This window comes from Triticum urartu, chromosome 5 (genome assembly GCF_003073215.2).
Source record: "Triticum urartu cultivar G1812 chromosome 5, Tu2.1, whole genome shotgun sequence".
Classification (NCBI taxonomy): domain Eukaryota; kingdom Viridiplantae; phylum Streptophyta; class Magnoliopsida; order Poales; family Poaceae; genus Triticum; species Triticum urartu.
The window spans coordinates 214,654,230-214,672,762 of NC_053026.1; the positions used below are offsets into that span (position 1 = coordinate 214,654,230).

Consider the following 18,533-nt stretch of genomic DNA (forward strand, 5'->3'; position numbering starts at 1 on the left):
GAGAACCGGTCTCGCGTAAGCGTACGCGTAATGTCGGTCCGGGCCGCTTCGTCCAACAATACCGCCGAACCAAAGTATGACATGCTGGTAAGCAGTATGACTTATATCGCCCACAACTCACTTGTGTTCTACTCGTGCATATAACATCAACATATAAAACCTAGGCTCGGATGCCATTGTTGGGGAACGTAGTAATTTCAAAAAAATTCCTACGCACACGCAAGATCATGGTGATGCATAGCAACGAGAGGGGAGAGTGTGATCTACGTACCCTTGTAGATCGACAACGGAAGCGTTAGCACAACGTGGTTGATGCAGTCGTACGTCTTCACAGCCCGACCGATCAAGCACCGAAACTACGGCACCTCCGAGTTCTAGCACACGTTCAGCTCGATGACGATCCCCAGACTCCGATCCAGCAAAGTGTCGGGGAAGAGTTCCGTCAGCACGACGGCGTGGTAACGATCTTGATGTTCTACCGTCACAGGGCTTCGCCTAAGCACCGCTACAATATTATCGAGGACTATGGTGGAAGGTGGCACCGCACACGGCTAAGAATATGATCATGTGGATCAACTTGTGTGTCTAGGGGTGCTCCCTGCCTCCGTATATAAAGGATCAAAGGGGGGGTGGTGCGGCCGGCCAGGAAAGGGCGCGCCAGGAGGAGTCCTACTCCCACCGGGAGTAGGATTCCCCCCCCCCTTTCCTAGTTGGAATAGGATTCAGGAGGGGGGACAAAGGAGAGAGAGAAGGAAGGGGGGCGCCGGCCCCCTCTCCTTGTCCTATTCGGACTAGGGGGGAGGGGCGCGCGGCCCAGCCCTGGCCACCTCTCCTCTCTTCCACTAAGGCCCATATACCTCCCGGGGGGTTCCGGTAACCTCCGGGTACTCCGATAAAATCCCGATTTCACCCGGAACACTTCCGATATCCAAATATAGGCTTCCAATATATCAATCTTTATGTCTCGACCATTTCGAGACTCCTCGTCATGTCCGTGATCACATCCGGGACTCCGAACAAACTTCGGTACATCAAAATGCATAAACTCATAATATAACTGTCATCAAAACCTTAAGCGTGCGGACCCTATGGGTTCGAGAACAATGTAGACATGACCAAGACATGTCTCCGGTCAATAACCAATAGCGGAACCTGGATGCTCATATTGGTTCCTACATATTCTACGAAGATCTTTTATCGGTCAGACCGCATAACAACATACGTTGTTCCCTTTGTCATCGGTATGTTAGTTGCCTGAGATTCGATCGTCGGTATCTCAATACCTAGTTCAATCTTGTTACCGGCAAGTCTCTTTACTCGTTCCGTAATGCATCATCTCACAACTAACTCATTAGTTGCAATGCTTGCAAGGCTTATGTGATGTGCATTACCGAGAGGGCCCAGAGATACCTCTCCGACAATCGGAGTGACAAATCCTAATCTCGAAAAACGCCAACCCTACATGTACCTTTGGAGACACCTGTAGAGCACCTTTATAATCACCCAGTTACGTTGTGACGTTTGGTAGCACACAAAGTGTTCCTCCGGCAAACGGGAGTTGCATAATCTCATAGTCATAGGAACATGTATAAGTCATGAAGAAAGCAATAGCAACATACCAAACGATCGGGTGCTAAGCTATGGAATGGGTCATGTCAATCAGATCATTCACCTAATCATGTGATCCCGTTAATTAAATAACAACTCTTTGTCCATGGTTAGGAAACATAACCATCTTTGATTAACGAGCTAGTCTAGTAGAGGCATACTAGTGACACTCTGTTTGTCTATGTATTCACACATGTATTATGTTTCCGGTTAATACAATTCTAGCATGAATAATAAACATTTATCATGATATAAGGAAATAAATAATAACTTTATTATTGCCTCTAGGGCATATTTCCTTCAGGCAGTTCCTTACCTCCCCTCGTAGTTGAGGGAAAAATCTTAGTTCTTTCGTCTTTCAAGTTCCTCATAGTGACCAGCAGATATAAATCCCAAGTGACTAAAGAATAGAGCTATGCTCCCCGGCAACGGCACCAGAAAATGGTCTTGATAACCCACAAGTATAAGGGATCGCAACAGTTTTCGACGGTAGAGTATTCAACCCAAATTTATTGATTCGACACAAGGGGAGCCAAAGAATATTCTCAAGTATTAGTAGTTGAGTTGTCAATTCAACCACACCTGGAAACTTAATATCTGCAGCAAAGTATTTAGTAGCAAGGTAATATGATAGTAGTGGTAACGGTAGCAAAAGTAATATTTTTGGTTTTATAGTGATTGTAACAGTAGCAGCGGAAAAGTAAATAAGCGAAGAACAATATATGAAAAGCTCGTAGGCAATGTATCGGTGATGGAGAATTATGTCGGATGCGATTATTCATGCACCAGTTATAACATAGGGTGACACAGAACTAGCTCCAATTCATCAATGTAATGTAGGCATGTATTCCGAATATAGTCATATGTGCTTATGGAAAAGAACTTGCATGCCATCTTTTGTCCTACCCTCCCATGGCAGCGGGGTCCTATTGGAAACTAAGGGATATTAAGGCCTCCTTTTAATAGAGTACCGGACCAAAGCATTAACACATAGTGAATACATGAACTCCTCAAACTACGGGCATCACCGGGAGTGGTCCCGATTATTGTCACTTCGGGGTTGCCGGATCATAACACATAGTAGGTGACTATAGACTTGCAGGATAGGATCAAGAACTCACATATATTCATGAAAACATAATAGGTTCAGATCTGAAATCATGGCACTCGGGCCCTAGTGACAAGCATTAAGCATAGCAAAGTCATAGCAACATCAATCTCAGAACATAATGGATACTAGGGATCAAAACCTAACAAAACTAACTCGATTACATGATAAATCTCATCCAACCCATCACCGTCCAGCAAGCCTACGATGGAATTACTCACGCACGGCGGTGAGCATCATGAAATTGGTGATGGAGGAAGGTTGATGATGACGATGGCGACAGATTCCCCTCTCCGGAGCCGCGAACGGACTCCAGATCAGCCCTCCCGAGAGAGTTTAGGGCTTGGCGGCGGCTCCGTATCGTAAAACGTGATGAATCCTTCTCCCTGATTTTTTTATCCCCGAACACGAATATATGGAGTTGGAGTTGAGGTCGGTGGAGCGTCAGGGGGCCCACGAGGCAGGGGGCGCGCCTAGGGGGTAGGCGCGCCCCCACCCTCGTGTATAGGGTATGGGTCCCTTGACGTGGATTCTTCTTCCAGTATTTTTTATATATTCCAAAAATAATCTCCGTTGATTTTAAGGTCATTCCGAGAACTTTTATTTCTGCACAAAAATAACACCATGGCAATTCTGCTGAAAACAGCGTCAGTCCGGGTTAGTTCCATTCAAATCATGCAAGTTAGAGTCCAAAACAAGGGCAAAAGTGTTTGGAAAAGTAGATACAACGAAGACATAGCAGTAAGCGATGGTGGTTGCGGAAAGCGGTGGTGATTTGCGGAAGACGCAAAGCGGGTTTGTTGGAGTGGTGGTGCGGAAGATGTAGTGGGTGGCTGATAATTTTCAGAGCAAAAATTTCAGTTTCGTCAGGAAACGTCAGATGACCGTAGGTGATCAGACAGAAGGGGGTTGAACGTCCAGGGTTCGGACGACCGGAGGTGGCCAGACGTCCGGAGCCTGTGCGATTTCGGGCTGCGGGATGAACTCTAGGGTTTGTGGTGAGGAAGAAGAATTGGGACAAAATTGGACGAATTTTGTGGATGAAATGGTTGGAAGGATGTGGAAAAACTAGATCTACCTGCAACACATCAGATCCATGGGTCAAATCCAACAAAACTTCATCACACCAACAAATCACAAAAAAATTGTGGCTATTTTTGTGGGTATTTTCGAAATTGGGACAAAATCAAGCAAAACAAGGTTAGAAAGTGGTGGTAGGGACTCCAAAAACGTGACCAACCTTGGCTCATGATACCAAGATGATGTAGGGTGGAACCCTAGGGGCCGACCTTTCACGATTTGGACGGGGATTCCCGAAGAACATGATGAACACACGAGGGAAAACACGAGGGGAAACGAGAGGAAACACTCAAATCAACGAGAAACGATCACACAAAGAGAGATACATGATTCAAATGCAACAAAGGGGGATACAAGGGTAATCAGTTCATCTCCTAGAAGGAGGTCTTGAATACACTAGGGGATCTTCCCTCAAGAGGGGGTCTTGAATCCACTTGGGGGATCTTCTTTTTTTAGAACGAAAGCTCAAGGAGAGCCTGACTTTGAATTAACAAAGCCATTAACCGGCCAGGATTACAACCACATCATTAAAAACTTGAACAAACAAAAAAACAGAAACACGACAAGATACAAGGGTGCTGGTAGGCAGCTCTCAAAACCTCACACACTACAGCTAGTAAGATAACACATGATAAGCACAAGCTGAAGCACGCAGAGGCCCTCGTCCACACAAGGATCACCAGGGAAGAAGAAATGGGGCTCCGGGAAGCGCTCGCTGTCGAGGATAGGATATGTCGGCACCAAACAACCAAGGCCCTGGAACAACATCACCATCCATTCCCACTGTCGAAGGAGGCCCCTGCCACCTCGGCTGGCTTGAAAGGCGCCGAACCATCGACATATGGGGTTGCTCACCCTAGAACATGGATGGAAGGATGCAACCAGAAGGCAACGAAGGAGTAGGAACAGAGCACACCCTACATGACTAATAAACTTCACCAGAAACACCGCATCACCACTGCCCACTAACGATCCCCTGGAGATGAGAAAGATGTCGGTCAGACAACAACAGGGTGTCCAAGGAGGAGGGAGCAACGAGGAGGCAGGACCAAGGCCGAGGAATGACGCCCCGGCTCTCACAACTCGCACTACTGTAGCCGCCGGAGGAGGGGAACCCGAACCCCTCCTGGCCAGAAGCCGCCGGACCAAACTGACACCAGTTGCACAGAGAGCACCAGAAGAAAACCAAACACCGTCGGGCCTACAAAGCTCCCACCGCCGCCACTGGGGACACGCTATCACAGCCGCCCGACAACCACCACACCACAGTGCCTACAATCCAAAAAGCATCCAAGGCGACGACTTTAAGAAGCAAATGGCGCCAAGAGCACCGCCGCCGCCCAACAAAGTTTGAGTTTTCACCCGGGAGGCTAGGGGAAGGGGAGGGTGGAGCAAAAGACCTGAATGGTGCCTCCAAGAAGGGGAGCGGCGTCCATGGACGTCACCGCCATGGATTTCTCCTGGTCAAGGCTCCACACCACCAACACCGCATCCAGCTCCAGGCACTGGAGAACCATGTCGACCCGGTCCAGATCTGAAGGGGTGGAGCACGCAAGGCAGCAGAAGGGGGAAGGGGCGGCCAGATCTGGAGCCGCAAGAGGCCAAAAGCCCCAATGCCGACGCCGCGGATCTCGTCCGCCGGAGAGCTTGCTGCCCGCGCAGCCAAGCCCACCGGACCACACCCGCGCCACCAACAGCCGAGGAGACGGTGGCGCCTCACTGAACGAGGCCGCTGCCCCAGATTTCGCCACCCCCCACTAGCGAAACGGAGTTGTAGAGGCCCCCCCGCCACCTTCCTTGGCGATGCCCCGGGCATGCCCGGCGGATGCCTCTGGCGACGACGAGGAGGGAGGAGAGAAAGGGGGAGGCGACGATGGCTAGGGTTGTCACCCTCGAGGCGCCCGAGAGGGGCGATGTGAGGGAAGGGAGGGAGGGCCTGAACCCCTCTGCACTGAATGGTGGTCTTCCCTTGGGGGATCTTCTCCTAGGAGGTCTTGGTCTCCAATGGAGTAGGGGTACAAGTGGATGAACAATGCTCTATCTGCAAAATGAGCTAAATCAATGCTAACCCTAGAAAGAGGGAGGAGGTGGAGTATATATAGTCTAGGGGTGAATAGGTACATGGGCCTCGGCTCAACACATTGTGCACAGACATGCGTTGGTCGTCCGGACGTTACCGGACGTCCATTGGCTCGCAGGGGCCCGGTCGTCCAGTAGGGGTCGGACATCCGACATTTTGGCTCTCGATGCGCGATGTCGGATTTCTGGTCGGGGTCGGACGTCTGTTATGCCGGTCGTCCGGTGGATCTTGGACTTCCGTCGTTTCTGTTCTGGACTGGTGGTACCGAATTTCCGGAGATGATCGGAAGTCCGGCCGCTGGAGATGGTCGGACGTTCGTTACTTGTCAGTCGTCCGGCCGCTGTAGCTTCCGTCGGTTGGCCCTTCTGGCTGGCTGAGTATCCAGGCGTCGCACGTCCGGCGTTGTCCGATCGTCCGGTGGCTGAAGCTTCCTGGCAGCTCTTCCTCTTGGTCTTCACGCTCGGTGTCCTCGCCATCTTGTCCATTGGGTGCGGTTGCTCCGTGGCTTCCCTCCAAGTACCTGATCACACATAGGGTCTCCGCTTGAGGTAGTAGTCATGTCTCACATGTGGAATGTGTTAGTTCGGAGAGGAGCGAGTTCACCTTTGTTTTGATAGCCCTTTGATCGAGCTCTAGTGATTAGTCCATGTGGTGTCGCGGGAGACGAAGGTAGGTCCATGGGGATGACCGTAGGATGCTCCGCATCACTTGGCCCCATCACCCGCCACCCCAAAGCGGCTCGAGTAGCCGGGCGATGTCCCCATCGCCCCAACGCTAGTTGATCCAGCTCGTGTGACGCATCCTCCTCCGCAGTGATCGCATAGTCGTCCTCCGAGGAAGAGGTGCTCCATGACATTCTGCATTTGTCTTGACCATGTAGGAATCTGCTGCCCGTTGCGCCATCGGAAGAACGTGAAGGCACTCCGGGAGGGTCTTAGCCCTCCCCACCAACAAACAAGACCGCCGCTTGAGCTCTCGCAGGACTGTATGAGGAGGGAGACGAGGACTCCGACAACCCCCACATTGCCCTCAACATTCACTTGCACTTTGGGAAACGCCAGTAGATTTGTTATTCTCTATCCTGCTATGCCCTATGTGTGTATGACCTCTATGTCGTATGTCATTTGTTGAATGAACTCTATGTCCTATGAATTAGTATGTTTTTCCTTGTCAAGATGGCCTATGCCATAGGAGGTGAGGAGCTACGAGGCTCAACCCTGTGCTGTCCGCGGACATGTGGGGGAGCTTTTTTAGCACTTGCCCTTGGAGACGCTCTAAGTGAAATGATAGCTTGTGTGGGTTATTTCATAAAGGTCAAGTGGTGTGTGCACTTAGCAAAAGAGTAAGGACATTTTCAAATCAATTTTAATGTGAATTTTGCTAAAGGTCTTCAGGGATATTAATGAATCCGATGGTGATAGTGCACCTCCCCGTCTTCCACGCACAAATCCCTATAAAGACCGCCCATTGAACAAACCAGTTGTGCTGAAAAATATTTCCTCCTACCTAATAATTCTTTCAAAGTCTAAGCATCCTTTCAATAATTTCTTTAGTAAGTATATTATGCGAGGAAGCGTAAACACCAAAATTCAAATCCTCAATATATACATTTATATATTGCGAAAGAAAAACATGCGAACATAGAGTTTGCTAGTTGTGAACTATAGTTTGTATGTAGAAAGCGAATGAAGCTGCTCATCGTTGCGCCAAACAAGCTAAAAATATAGGGATTACTAGCTGTGAACTATAGTTTGTATGTAGAAAAGCTAATGAAACTGCTCATCATTATGCCAAAGAAGACACATACAATACAAAGAGATCTACTATGGACAAACTATACCCTCCCTCCTCTCCGACCGCTTGCAAATTCACTGTAACCCCTCGCTTTGAAGTAATGTGAGCTTTTGATTGGTAAAATAAAAATAAAAATGAGAGGGTCAAATATAGCCACAGTGCACATTTTTCTTCAGAACATATGTAGAAAATATAGTGTCAAAAAATGTCTTACATTATAGGACGAAGAGAGTATTTTCGTGTGAAATTCGCAGGTTCAGACATCAGCCCATGAAATTTTAGTTCGATTTTTTAGCCGGTGCATAAAGCACCCGTACTCAAAAGGGAATTTCCCTAATGCCATCTCATTTTCGGAAGAGCCCATATGAATCAAATTATTACGGCCGTAGCCTCCTAAACTCGTATGCAAAAGAGAGGGCCACGCTGCCATCTTTCAGACCGCATCGAACTCCTCCTTTCCGCCGCCGCCGCCGCCGCCGCCGCCGCAGCCATTCATGGCGAGGCGCCGCCGGGGAGGATTCGAACATTAATCCATGCTATTCCCCACCCGTCCCTGTAAATCCCAAGCTCCTGCCGCCGTAGCTGCTATCTGCAGCCTCCGCCCCTCCTCCTCATCGCCGGCGCTTATTCCTTCCCCGTATCACGACGACAACCCATTCGCCTCACTACTCACTTCCGATCCCCCTCCGCCGGATCCGCTCCGCCAGGTTCTCGCCACGGGAGACGTCCACGGCGCGCTCCGCGGCCTCCCTGGCCTCTCTCGCCAGCTGTTCCGGTGGGCGGAGGGCACCTCTCACGGTTTCCCCCGCTCCGCCTCCGCATTCGCCGCCGTCCTTGTCCCGCTCGCTGAGGCCAGGCGCAACCGCTCCGCTTATCCCGTCTCCCTCCGCGCTATCCAGGCTGGCCTTCTCCTTCCCCTCATCTCTCTCCTCCTCACGTATCCCCTGTCCCCCTCCTCCCACCACCTCCTCAACTTCCTCTTACGCATGTCCACCAAGTTTGTGCCCGAATGCCAAGCTCAGGACCCTGCGCCCACCAGCTGTTCGACACAATGCCTTTCCGCCTTCCAAGAGATGGCGCGTCAAGGTGTCGCCCCTTACGTCAAGGTGTGCAACTGCGTGCTCTCTGTGCTGTGCGACGCGGCCAGGTGGGACGACATGCGTGCTGTGTATTCAGATATGCTTCAGCTTGGGGTTGAGCCATCCATTGTCACATACAATACATTGCTGGATTCTTTTTGTAAGGCAGGGAGGATCGATCAGGCTGTCATGCTGCTCAAGGATATGGAGGCCCAAGTTGCTGGCTGCTTGCCGAATGATGTCACCTATAATGTGGTGATCAGTGGGCTGGCCAGGAACGGTGAGCTGGACAAGGCGGCTCAACTGGTTGACAGAATGCGGTTGTCCAAACAAGCGTCAGCCTTCACATATAATCCACTTATCAGTGGGTTGTTAGCAAGGGGTTTTGTTGAAAAGGCTGATGCTTTGCAGCAGGAGATGCAGAATGATGGCATTGTGCCAACGGTGGTGACATACAATACATTGATTCATGGGTTATTTAAAAGAGGGAACGTGGAGGCGGCAGAGTTGAAATTTCTGGAAATGAGGGCAATGGGGTTGCAGCCAGATTTGATTACTTACAATTCCTTGATAAATGGACATTGTAAGGCATGTAATTTGAAGCAGGCACTTTGGTTGCTTGGTGATTTGAGACGTGCAGGGCTAGCACCGACAGTTATGACATATAACATCCTTATAGATGGCTATTGTAGATTAGGTAATTTAGGGGGGGCTATGAGATTCAAGGAGGAGATGAGAGCAGAGTGCTGCCTGCCCGATGTTTGTACATATACTATTCTTATGAATGGGTCATGTAAGGTCAAGAACATTGCTATGGTAAGGGTGTTCTTTGATGAAATGCTGAGTAAGGGTTTAAAGCCAGACTGCTTTGCTTACAACACAAGGATTTCAGCAGAGCTGACTCTAGGTGCTATTTCCGATGCTTTTCAGTTGAGGGAGGAGATGATGCCGAGTGGAATTTCTTCCGATACAGTTACATATAATATTCTTATTGATGGACTGTGCAAGGCTGGTAGCCTGAAAGATGCCTATGTGTTGTGGATGAAGATGGTCAGTGATGGGTTACAACTTGACTGTGTCACATACACTTGCTTGATTCATGCACATTGTAAGTGGGGGCTTCTAAGGAAAGCAAATAATATTTTTCGTGGCATGGTTGCAAGTGGTTTGTCACCCTCGGCTGTGACCTATACCATTTTTATTCACACATACTGTAGGGTGGGAGATCTTGATTCAGCATATGGCTGGTTCCGGAAGATGCTGGAAGAAGGAGTGGAACCTAATGAAGTAACATATAATGTGCTCATGAATGCACTATGCCGGATAGGGAGAACTGAATTGGCTTATCAATATTTTCATGAGATGCTGGAGAGAGGATTGGTGCCAAACAAATACACATACACTTTGTTGATAGACGGGAACTGTAAAAAAGGTAACTGGGTGGAGGCTGTAAGGCTGTACTGTGAAATGCATCAGAAAGGTATTCATCCAGACCATTGTACACATAATGCCTTGTTTAAGGGATTTGGCGAAGATCACATGCACGACACAATTCAGTACTTGGAGAATGTTGTTTTGGGTGCATAGGACGGTCTTCAAGAAAGGATCGTCTTAGCCTTGCTTGGTGGAAAACTCTGTAAGAATTATCCCTATATGCATATTCTCTTTATCAGTAGTTTTTTTTAACGATGGTAATTTCTTCCAGCATATTTTGATTTTGCTTTCAATCAGCAGATGACAGACGGAATTTGGGGTGACACTCTGGATAAAGGAGCTATGTGATTTCCAGACAGATAACACAAACAGGTCCTTCTCTTGCTGTGTGAACTTCCTCACAATTTCCCCCTGGTCATATGCTCATGGTCATGGAGAAACAACCCCCATTGTTTTTTCTTTTCTTTCGATAAGGCATAATGGAAATCTTTTGACCATGCCTCCCCAGTATCTACTATCTCAAAAGTGAATGGCCATGGACCTTTTGGGCCGAGCTTCAACAATAACATATAGGCTTTCTCTTGGTAAGATACTACCAAGAATTTTGTAAAACGAATAATCCTTGTACCACAGATTCACGGTCAATTTTGCCATAGTCATCTGACACACACATTGACTTGTCAGATATGTAACACTGTTCCCATTCTTTGGATCATTTAATGGATTCTCTTCTTCTCAATGATTAGTATGGTGGGTGGAGGGGAATTTTTGTCTCAACTCTCAACCGGTATCAGCCAAAACACTTCTATTTATGAGATTGAACTGCAGTGCAACGGCCCTTTAATTGAGCGAACCACCTTAGCATTTTTTGTTTCATTTATTTGTGCTCTAAAGTCATTGCATAGCTTTTCTATACTGCTGCTAGATTGTGGAGCGGCTTGGCAGGAGGGGACTGCTGACCTACGGCAACTGCATTCTTCTCATTACACCGTGAAACCACTGATCACCTTTTGACCGGTTTTGGAGGAATTGCTGCCCTGGAGAGGTCTACTAGCCTGCACTCCAACGCTAGGGTGTGAATTCGGTCCTTGGTGGATTGAGAAACATGAGGGGATTCAACGCCTTTGTCCTGTTGATAGCCTGGACAATTTGGATTTTTTTTTGATATAGTTTCCAGTGAAAAATCCTAACCTGTTAAGCAGCTAGTGAGGACAGTCAAAGACTATAATGCGCTAGGTGGTGTGAGGCTGGCTATAGCGAGATGAGAAAGGCTGCTTGTTCGTGGTGGTTTAGCAGAAATTATTTAGCCTTCCCTAGCTAGCCATGCTTCCGTATGGTCTGTTTTTTTTTCCTCTTTCTTTTACCCTTTCTTCCTGTGGCTTGATTCAATCCAAATTCGGCAGTTTGTTGCTCGGTTTGGGGCAAAGTTGTAAGTGTTGTTTCCTATCCTAATATAATGTCATGCAGGCCTACTGCATGTTCTCTAAAAAAAGAGAGATTAGATTTGCAGTGCAAACCTGTTTAATTCACCTACAGTATGTCTTTCGGCGACTCTTCGAATGGTCAAATTCCATCCAACTTCTACTCCTAGAAACGTTCCATGAGATTAGGATGATAATCGTGTGCATAAGCCTGGGGTCATCTATGTTGGTTAGTAAGCTGATCCAGTGAATTCTGATATCTGGACCATCTGATTTATTTTCCTCCTGTTCTGTTTCTTCCGAAGTAATTCTGAAAAAATGATCTGCGGTAGTTTCCTATGGTTATTCTGACGGGACCAAATTCATGCTTGATACACAAAGATATTATCCAACCTATGCATGTTTGAATTTTAATGTCCAGTACCTTTCCATTTGTGAAGTTTAGGCACCTTGTCCGATATGTTATGGTTTGATGAATTACTGCATAGTCATTTTGGAAGGGCAGTAATTATGTCATGGTTGCATATGTCGATATTAACCAGTACATACCATATGAGCAGATGCTTTCCCTTAGGCCAACTACTCCCACCGGTGGGTTTATAAGCCGGGCATGGGTTTTTAGGTCATCAATTTGACTATGAAAACATGTATTATATTCTATAAAAAATATATCTTTAGATTAGTTAGTTGTCAAATGTAATTTCTGACCATATAATTTGTGTGGTATATTATACATGTTTTATTAGTCAAATCGAAGACCTAAAAACCCGTGTCCGACTTGTAAACCCAACTGGAGGGAGTATTTTCAGTTTGTACTTGATCTTGGCTACATTATAATTTTTGAATTGTGTTTACATCGTCTTGAACAAATAATAAATCTTTTATTAAAGCAAACGGGAGAAGAGTTATGGGAAAAATGCCCACTTGCTCGTTGTTAGAGGAGATATATATATTTGCGAGAGAATAGTTATGGGCAAAATGCCCACTTGTTCGTTGTTAAACAGGAGAAGAGTAGTACATTTACGAGTGTGCATCATGGGCAAACTAGGGCAGTAGAACTCATGGGACTATACATGACACTCACATTTGCTTATATTTGATATACGATAGCAAAACGGGAGAAGAGTTATGGGCAAAATGCCCACTTGTTCGTGGTCCGTTGTTAAACAGGAGAAGGTAGTACATTGCGAGTGTGCCTCATGGGCAAACTAGGGTAGTAGAACGCATAGGCCTATACGCTACACTCTAACATTGCTTATATTTGATACACGATAGCAAACAACTAACTTTGTGTATGAAAAAAAATCTAAAGTTCTTTTCTGAGTTTTATCCTTAAAGTTTTGCAATGTTCCTCTGCTTAGTGGTTCACCTAATAAAAACAACGTGGCAGTGTATGCAAGTGACATGGCGGAATTCAGAATCATGGAGCCTTTAACATTCATATGAACATTTGGTACCTCATATATCTTCACTCATGCCACACTAATTCACTAGTAGTGCATACTGCACATAGTTCACTCAAGTTTCTAATCCACTCAGGTTGTCGTAATCTTCCCTGCTTGATATTTTGTTTCTCAAGGAAACACAAAAGTTATGTGTCTCGATGCATTGATGGAAGAAGAGAGTTTATATATATTCCTTGGACTAGGCCACAACACACGCACGCTGCTGCAGTACAAGGTGGATTAACCTCTGTAAAGATGAAGAATAATGCTACCACACCCGCAGAAACACAGTTCCTGCCCTCAGATTTTATCTTGTTTATTGTCTCCCAAGTCTTGTTTGCACCATCGAAGATCATACCTAGGATATGACCTCATGCCAGCTTCGGCTAGCAAACAAGCATTCCACAAGCAGGTCCCATAGTATGCAGGCCGCTGCATGTGGCAGGCCCTTTGATTTATTTACTCTCTTGTTGAATTGCATCTCTAAGCCTTCATTAAAACATTTGTTTGGAACACTGTGTATGTCTATTTTGTGTTCCCTAAAGAAAACAAGTATTGAGTACATGAATGCTGTTTATGCTATTGTGAATTTGGTTTCCGTCATTTGATTTATCAAAATTCAGTTAACTTCTTTATTGGGATTATGTCTTTATTATGTTGGCTTTCGATATATGTATGTAGTACGATTGCAGGCTACTTGATTGAGTTCGGTATTTCATATGGCACATGAGTCTTGTAGCCTAGTGCATGGCAGAAATAAAATTTTGGGTGTGCACATGGAAATACTATGGACTAATTTTCCAGGGTGAATCACTAATGCCAAATTTATCCCAAAAGTTGGGAATTGAGTTAGTAATTTAATTTTGCAGGCAGAAACCCTTTAATAGTTTATGTTCAGAATTTGTGTCGTCATCTATGTGCACTCCAGTGTTTCTTTGCCTCTGCTTTAGACAGAAGAAATTTCCATGAGGTTTCAAATACTGGTAATCTTTTACCATGCAACTACCCCCTCTGTAAACTAATATAAGAGCGTTCAGATCACTACTTTAGTGATCTAAACGCTCTTATATTAGTTTACAGAGGGAGTACTTTTTATAGGTGTTGTTTAAAAAAAAGCATTCATTGGTTTATTAAAATTATTTTTGTTTATTCTCCTGTTTGTTTAGAATTTCTCATTGACTTGAAAGCTGAATAACATGCATGCTTATTGTTGCATAAGCATTACGAGCAAGCGGGCTGCTTTTTTAATACATGACTCGAAACATGATTTTATCCTTTAGCAAATGAAATGTTTGCAGTAAATGAAGTATTTGCATCCAGATACTTTAGGCAGACAAATATTGAAATAATTTACTCTGATATTTGGCTAACATGGTGAACAAAGAAAGAAGTGACTTACTATATCTTAATGATGAATTTTTGTAGTATCTTGTTTGGTTATACTTATCAGAACGTTTATTTATGGGGGGGAATAACTAATAAGAGGAGTTCAGATTTTGTTGCTCAGGATGACTTGTTTTTTCCTTGTCGTGAAGGCCATGAATATCATTGTAAGGTTGTGTTTCTGATGAATGTTAATCATGATGTTAGAACACTCGGTGCTGCATGTTTTGTTCCCTACAGTGATATGAAATCACATGTTCGTTGGTTGCAATGAAAACTGGAATCCATCTATGCAATTAATAAATCCTGATGTGCCTTCATGATTTTCTCATATGGTATGTTCTCTAAGAAAAGGAAAATTGTCATGCTCTTCATGATTTTATCTAGAACATAACTCGAGATTTCCAGAGTTCCATTCTTTTGTCAGATTTTTAAAATTCTGCCATCAATTTTATCTGCAAGAGGTAGCATTACATGCACTCTTATTATATTCAGTATTTTTTATGACTTGTGATTCATAAAATATCCATAGTATGTTATCTAAAAAACAAGCAACAAGGTTTCACATATTGTAATTTCAATGTACTGGAGAACAATAGCTTGAAGTGAGCAGGTGAAGTATGATCTATCATCTGTTGAATTGGACAAATTTGGTGTCCCAAGGGATAAAACTTGGGGGGTAAAAGTTAGTAGCATCTGCACTGCCCAGCAGCAGCTCGAAGATGAATCTTTAGTCACATAGGTGATGCCTCTTCTCCTACCAAGAGTGCCTTGATAATTTTATCGGTCCATCCGCCCACCAGCATGAACATATGTCCACCTTCTTGGACTTCATGATACTGGATCCATGGAAGCTTCTTTGAAAGGTACCGCTGCAGCTCAACCAGCACCAACCTATCTTCATATCCTTGCCAGATGTGTACAGAACCCTCATTTGTAGGAAATGGATTTGTAATATTCATTGGATCGAACTCCCAATTCCCAAAAGCAACAAGTAAATCTCGATGGATTGATTCATAAATTCCTTGCTGCCTTGATTTATTCTAAAAAAGGAAGGCCAAATTAGCATCATCAACAAATCTGAACAAGGGGTGGTCTATGATTTACAACTCTGATTGATACCAAGTTTGATGTATTCTTTTGTTAGTGTATATTTCCTGAAAATTTACATTTATATTATATTATTATTGTTCTCTACGGTGGGCATAGCAAGGAAACAGCAACTCCTAGGATTTTAGTGTTCATCGCAGAAAGGAGTCTAGTGTTGCACTTGTATATCTGTATTTCAAGTGTTCCATAAGCAGAATTTCACGTGGTTGAAGTATTTGTGACATTTATAACCGAGGCATAATTGTGATTTGATTTACCTCAATGGTTCTCGGCATTGCCATCATTTTCTGAATCACCTCCATATCATGGTCGCTAAATATTTCAGGATGATGCATGGCTGCCGCAGAAGAAGGGAGCCATTTCTGGGTCATCCACAAGTATAAAAAGTAAGGTGCATTGTGTGCGATCCAGAGGGTCCTCTGCTCTGGTACAATGAGCTTCTTGAAAGCCTGCCTGGACACCTCTGGCGGGAAAGAAGGCCACCAGTAATTGATAACTGGTACAACTAGCGCGGCTCCTGCGAGCCTGCATCGATAGCAAATTGCAGCTTTTACAACTCTGAAGAGTTTCATATTTCATGAAGATACATATGGCTGGAGTTTCTTTCTTTGCCTGTGAGGTATATACTGGAGGCAACCCCAAACTGTGTATCCTCCCATGGAGACACCCAAGACATGGAACTTCTGTCCAAGCTCCAGCTGGTCGGCGAGCTCCTCTACATCCAAGGCTTCACTTTTGACACTCCGACCGGGGTTTGGGTCACTTTCCCCGTACCCTGCTCTATCAAATGCAAGTAGGTAAATTTCCAGTTCTTCCACGAGCTCCTGATAATGGCGAAAACAGAAATCAATCTTTAGGGGAAATATTGAGAGATAAACCAACGTGTCTCACTTGTATAAATTTTAATCTGATTATAATTGTGCTCTCTGCGTGTACCTTGGAAACAGGTGAGGGGAAGTCCTTGGTGCTATCAAATGCATGCACTGTGATGATCTTGTACTTGGCCTTGTCTCTCTGCACACCGTCTTCCCGGTATGCGAGGTACCTCCCATCCCTGAGCTTGATCCTGGGAGATGTCACCGGAGGTCCACCTACCGAGCCGCAACGTTTTGTATGTGGTGGCCGGAGAATGGCCTGGAAGGCCAAACCAAGCAGCACCACTGGAAGAACGACGAGCAATCTTGGAGCCATTCTTCCCAGATCCAGTGCTTTCGGTGTCAGCTGTGGAGGTTTATGCGTGGCGGGGGCAAAGCTGCAATGTGGGCTGCTCTTTTACTCCACTCCACCGGTAGTGTGGGCGCATCATTGCACGGACGGGACCCCCTGGCCCTGGCCGCTTTCTTTGTTTGCCTCCACTACTCTGGCTTGTTGCTGACTGTAAACAAATACTCCGTAAACTAATATAAGAACGTTTAGATCATTAAAGAGTGATCTAAACGCTCTTATATTAGTTTATGAAGGGAGTATGTTATGACCGGTTTAGCTTATAACCAGAGGAGGCCCACCGGGCAGTAGTTAGGGACTTGGCCCATAAGTTATCTTAGAGCATGGTTAATAGTATAGCCAGAGCTATTGGCTATAAGCCAGTGCCATGTCATCTAGAGTCCATCTTATAGTCAACATGTACAATAGTAGATCAAAAGAGTGTATTACTTTTTTATTATGTGGCTCATAATTCATTCTCACAAAGTGCCTAGGAGCACGTGCTAGAGCTGGCTCTTCATGAAGAGCCCGCTTACCTTCTCTCTCATCTTCTCTTTTCTCCAACTAAGTATAAATATACTAGTTTATTCTTTATAGCCCGCTGACTCAGTTTTATTGTACTTGCTCTTAGGCTACTCGTATTGAGGTTATAAATACTACTCCCTTCGTTCGGAATTACTTGTCTTGTCTCGGATATGAATGTATCTAGAACTAAAATACGTCTAGATACATCCATTTCTGCGACAAGTAATTCCGAACGGAGGGAGTAGATGTAAAACACTTTTGAGATCGAGCAATAATAATATTATTATCTCTATTGCCCGACTGCTAGAGGAGTCGGAAACCCTAGCCGCCGCTGCCATCTTCCTCCAACACGACGGCGCCCAGCCGCCGGCACGCCTGCTCATCACCTCGCCCCGCTCCATCCTTCCCTACAACCTCCGGAGCAGGTTCGGTAGAATCCCTGGTTCTATCAATTTGGTATCCAGAGACTCGGTTGCGATCATGTCGTCATCATCATCCACACCCATGTTGCCCGGCGGCACCACAACCCTGATGACCATCGCTCCGCCGGCCACCACCCCGATGACCTTCGCCGGGGCCCCCATGCTGTCGAACCAGGTCACTATAACGGGCCTCCCACGCCGCCAACCCTAGTCACCTCCGCGCCGCCACCAGCCGCTGTCTTCACGTCGGAACAGATGACCAGCACGCTGCAGCATCTCGTGACGGTCGTCCAAGGTCTCCACATGAACCAGTACCACCAGTACATGGCAGGAGCGTACGGGCCCTCGCCGGATGCACCGATCGCCACCTACGGCCACCCAGCGCCGTGGCCGTTCCCGGGCGCACCCGCAGGCGATGGGCCCCTGCCATTGCCGTTCCAGGCAGGGAACCCCAGCGGGCCACCTGCAGCCGCCACCGTCCCCGGCACCCGCCGGCCCTGTCCAGCCCCCGCCGTTGCCGCTGCACCCACCGGCGCCGCCCCTGCCCAGCTCGGGGGCACCCTCGCCGGCCGGCCTTCCAATACATCAAGTCCGGTTTCCGCCATCCCAGTCGCCACTACCAGCTTGGGCGGCTGGGTCTTCGCCTTCGCCGGTCTACACCACGGCTCCGGAGCAGCCGACCCCGTTTCCGCAGTTCGTCGGGCCATCCGGCTCCGCAGGTCCCTACCCGGAGTACTCCGACCAGGCGCCACCCGCCTTGCTGCTCCGCACCTCCGAGCCATCTTGACACGGCGCTCCGACCCAGACACCGCCGTGGTTCGCCAAGATCGACTTCGCCACC

General features: G+C 46.5%; 2 protein-coding genes across 5 annotated transcripts; one reads left to right on the forward strand and one right to left on the reverse strand.

The window, feature by feature from the left end:
• Window positions 1-8,062: 8,062 nt before the first annotated feature.
• On the forward strand, window positions 8,063-16,003 carry LOC125508440 (pentatricopeptide repeat-containing protein At1g22960, mitochondrial-like). Of its 4 annotated transcripts, none has more exons than XR_007283471.1 (3): window positions 8,063-10,385; window positions 10,484-10,555; window positions 15,868-16,003. XR_007283471.1 is itself a non-coding variant. In XM_048673153.1 (2 exons), the coding sequence occupies exon 1, from the start codon at window positions 8,204-8,206 to the stop codon at window positions 10,334-10,336; it is 2,133 nt and encodes a 710-aa protein (XP_048529110.1). In that variant the 5' UTR covers window positions 8,064-8,203; the 3' UTR covers window positions 10,337-10,385; window positions 10,484-10,922. The 4 variants fall into 4 exon arrangements, 1 of the variants encoding a protein (XP_048529110.1); XR_007283472.1 differs by lacking the exon at window positions 15,868-16,003 and adding an exon at window positions 11,109-14,823; XR_007283470.1 differs by lacking the exon at window positions 15,868-16,003 and adding an exon at window positions 10,868-10,922 and having other exon boundaries at window positions 8,064-10,385; window positions 10,484-10,767.
• On the reverse strand, window positions 14,967-17,227 carry LOC125508441. Its single transcript, XM_048673154.1, has 4 exons — window positions 16,479-17,227; window positions 16,155-16,366; window positions 15,800-16,067; window positions 14,967-15,475 (listed from the first exon to the last, which is right to left on the reverse strand). The coding sequence occupies exons 1-4, from the start codon at window positions 16,731-16,733 to the stop codon at window positions 15,167-15,169; spliced, it is 1,044 nt and encodes a 347-aa protein (XP_048529111.1). The 5' UTR covers window positions 16,734-17,227; the 3' UTR covers window positions 14,967-15,166.
• Between the last annotated feature and the right edge of the window lie 1,306 nt (window positions 17,228-18,533).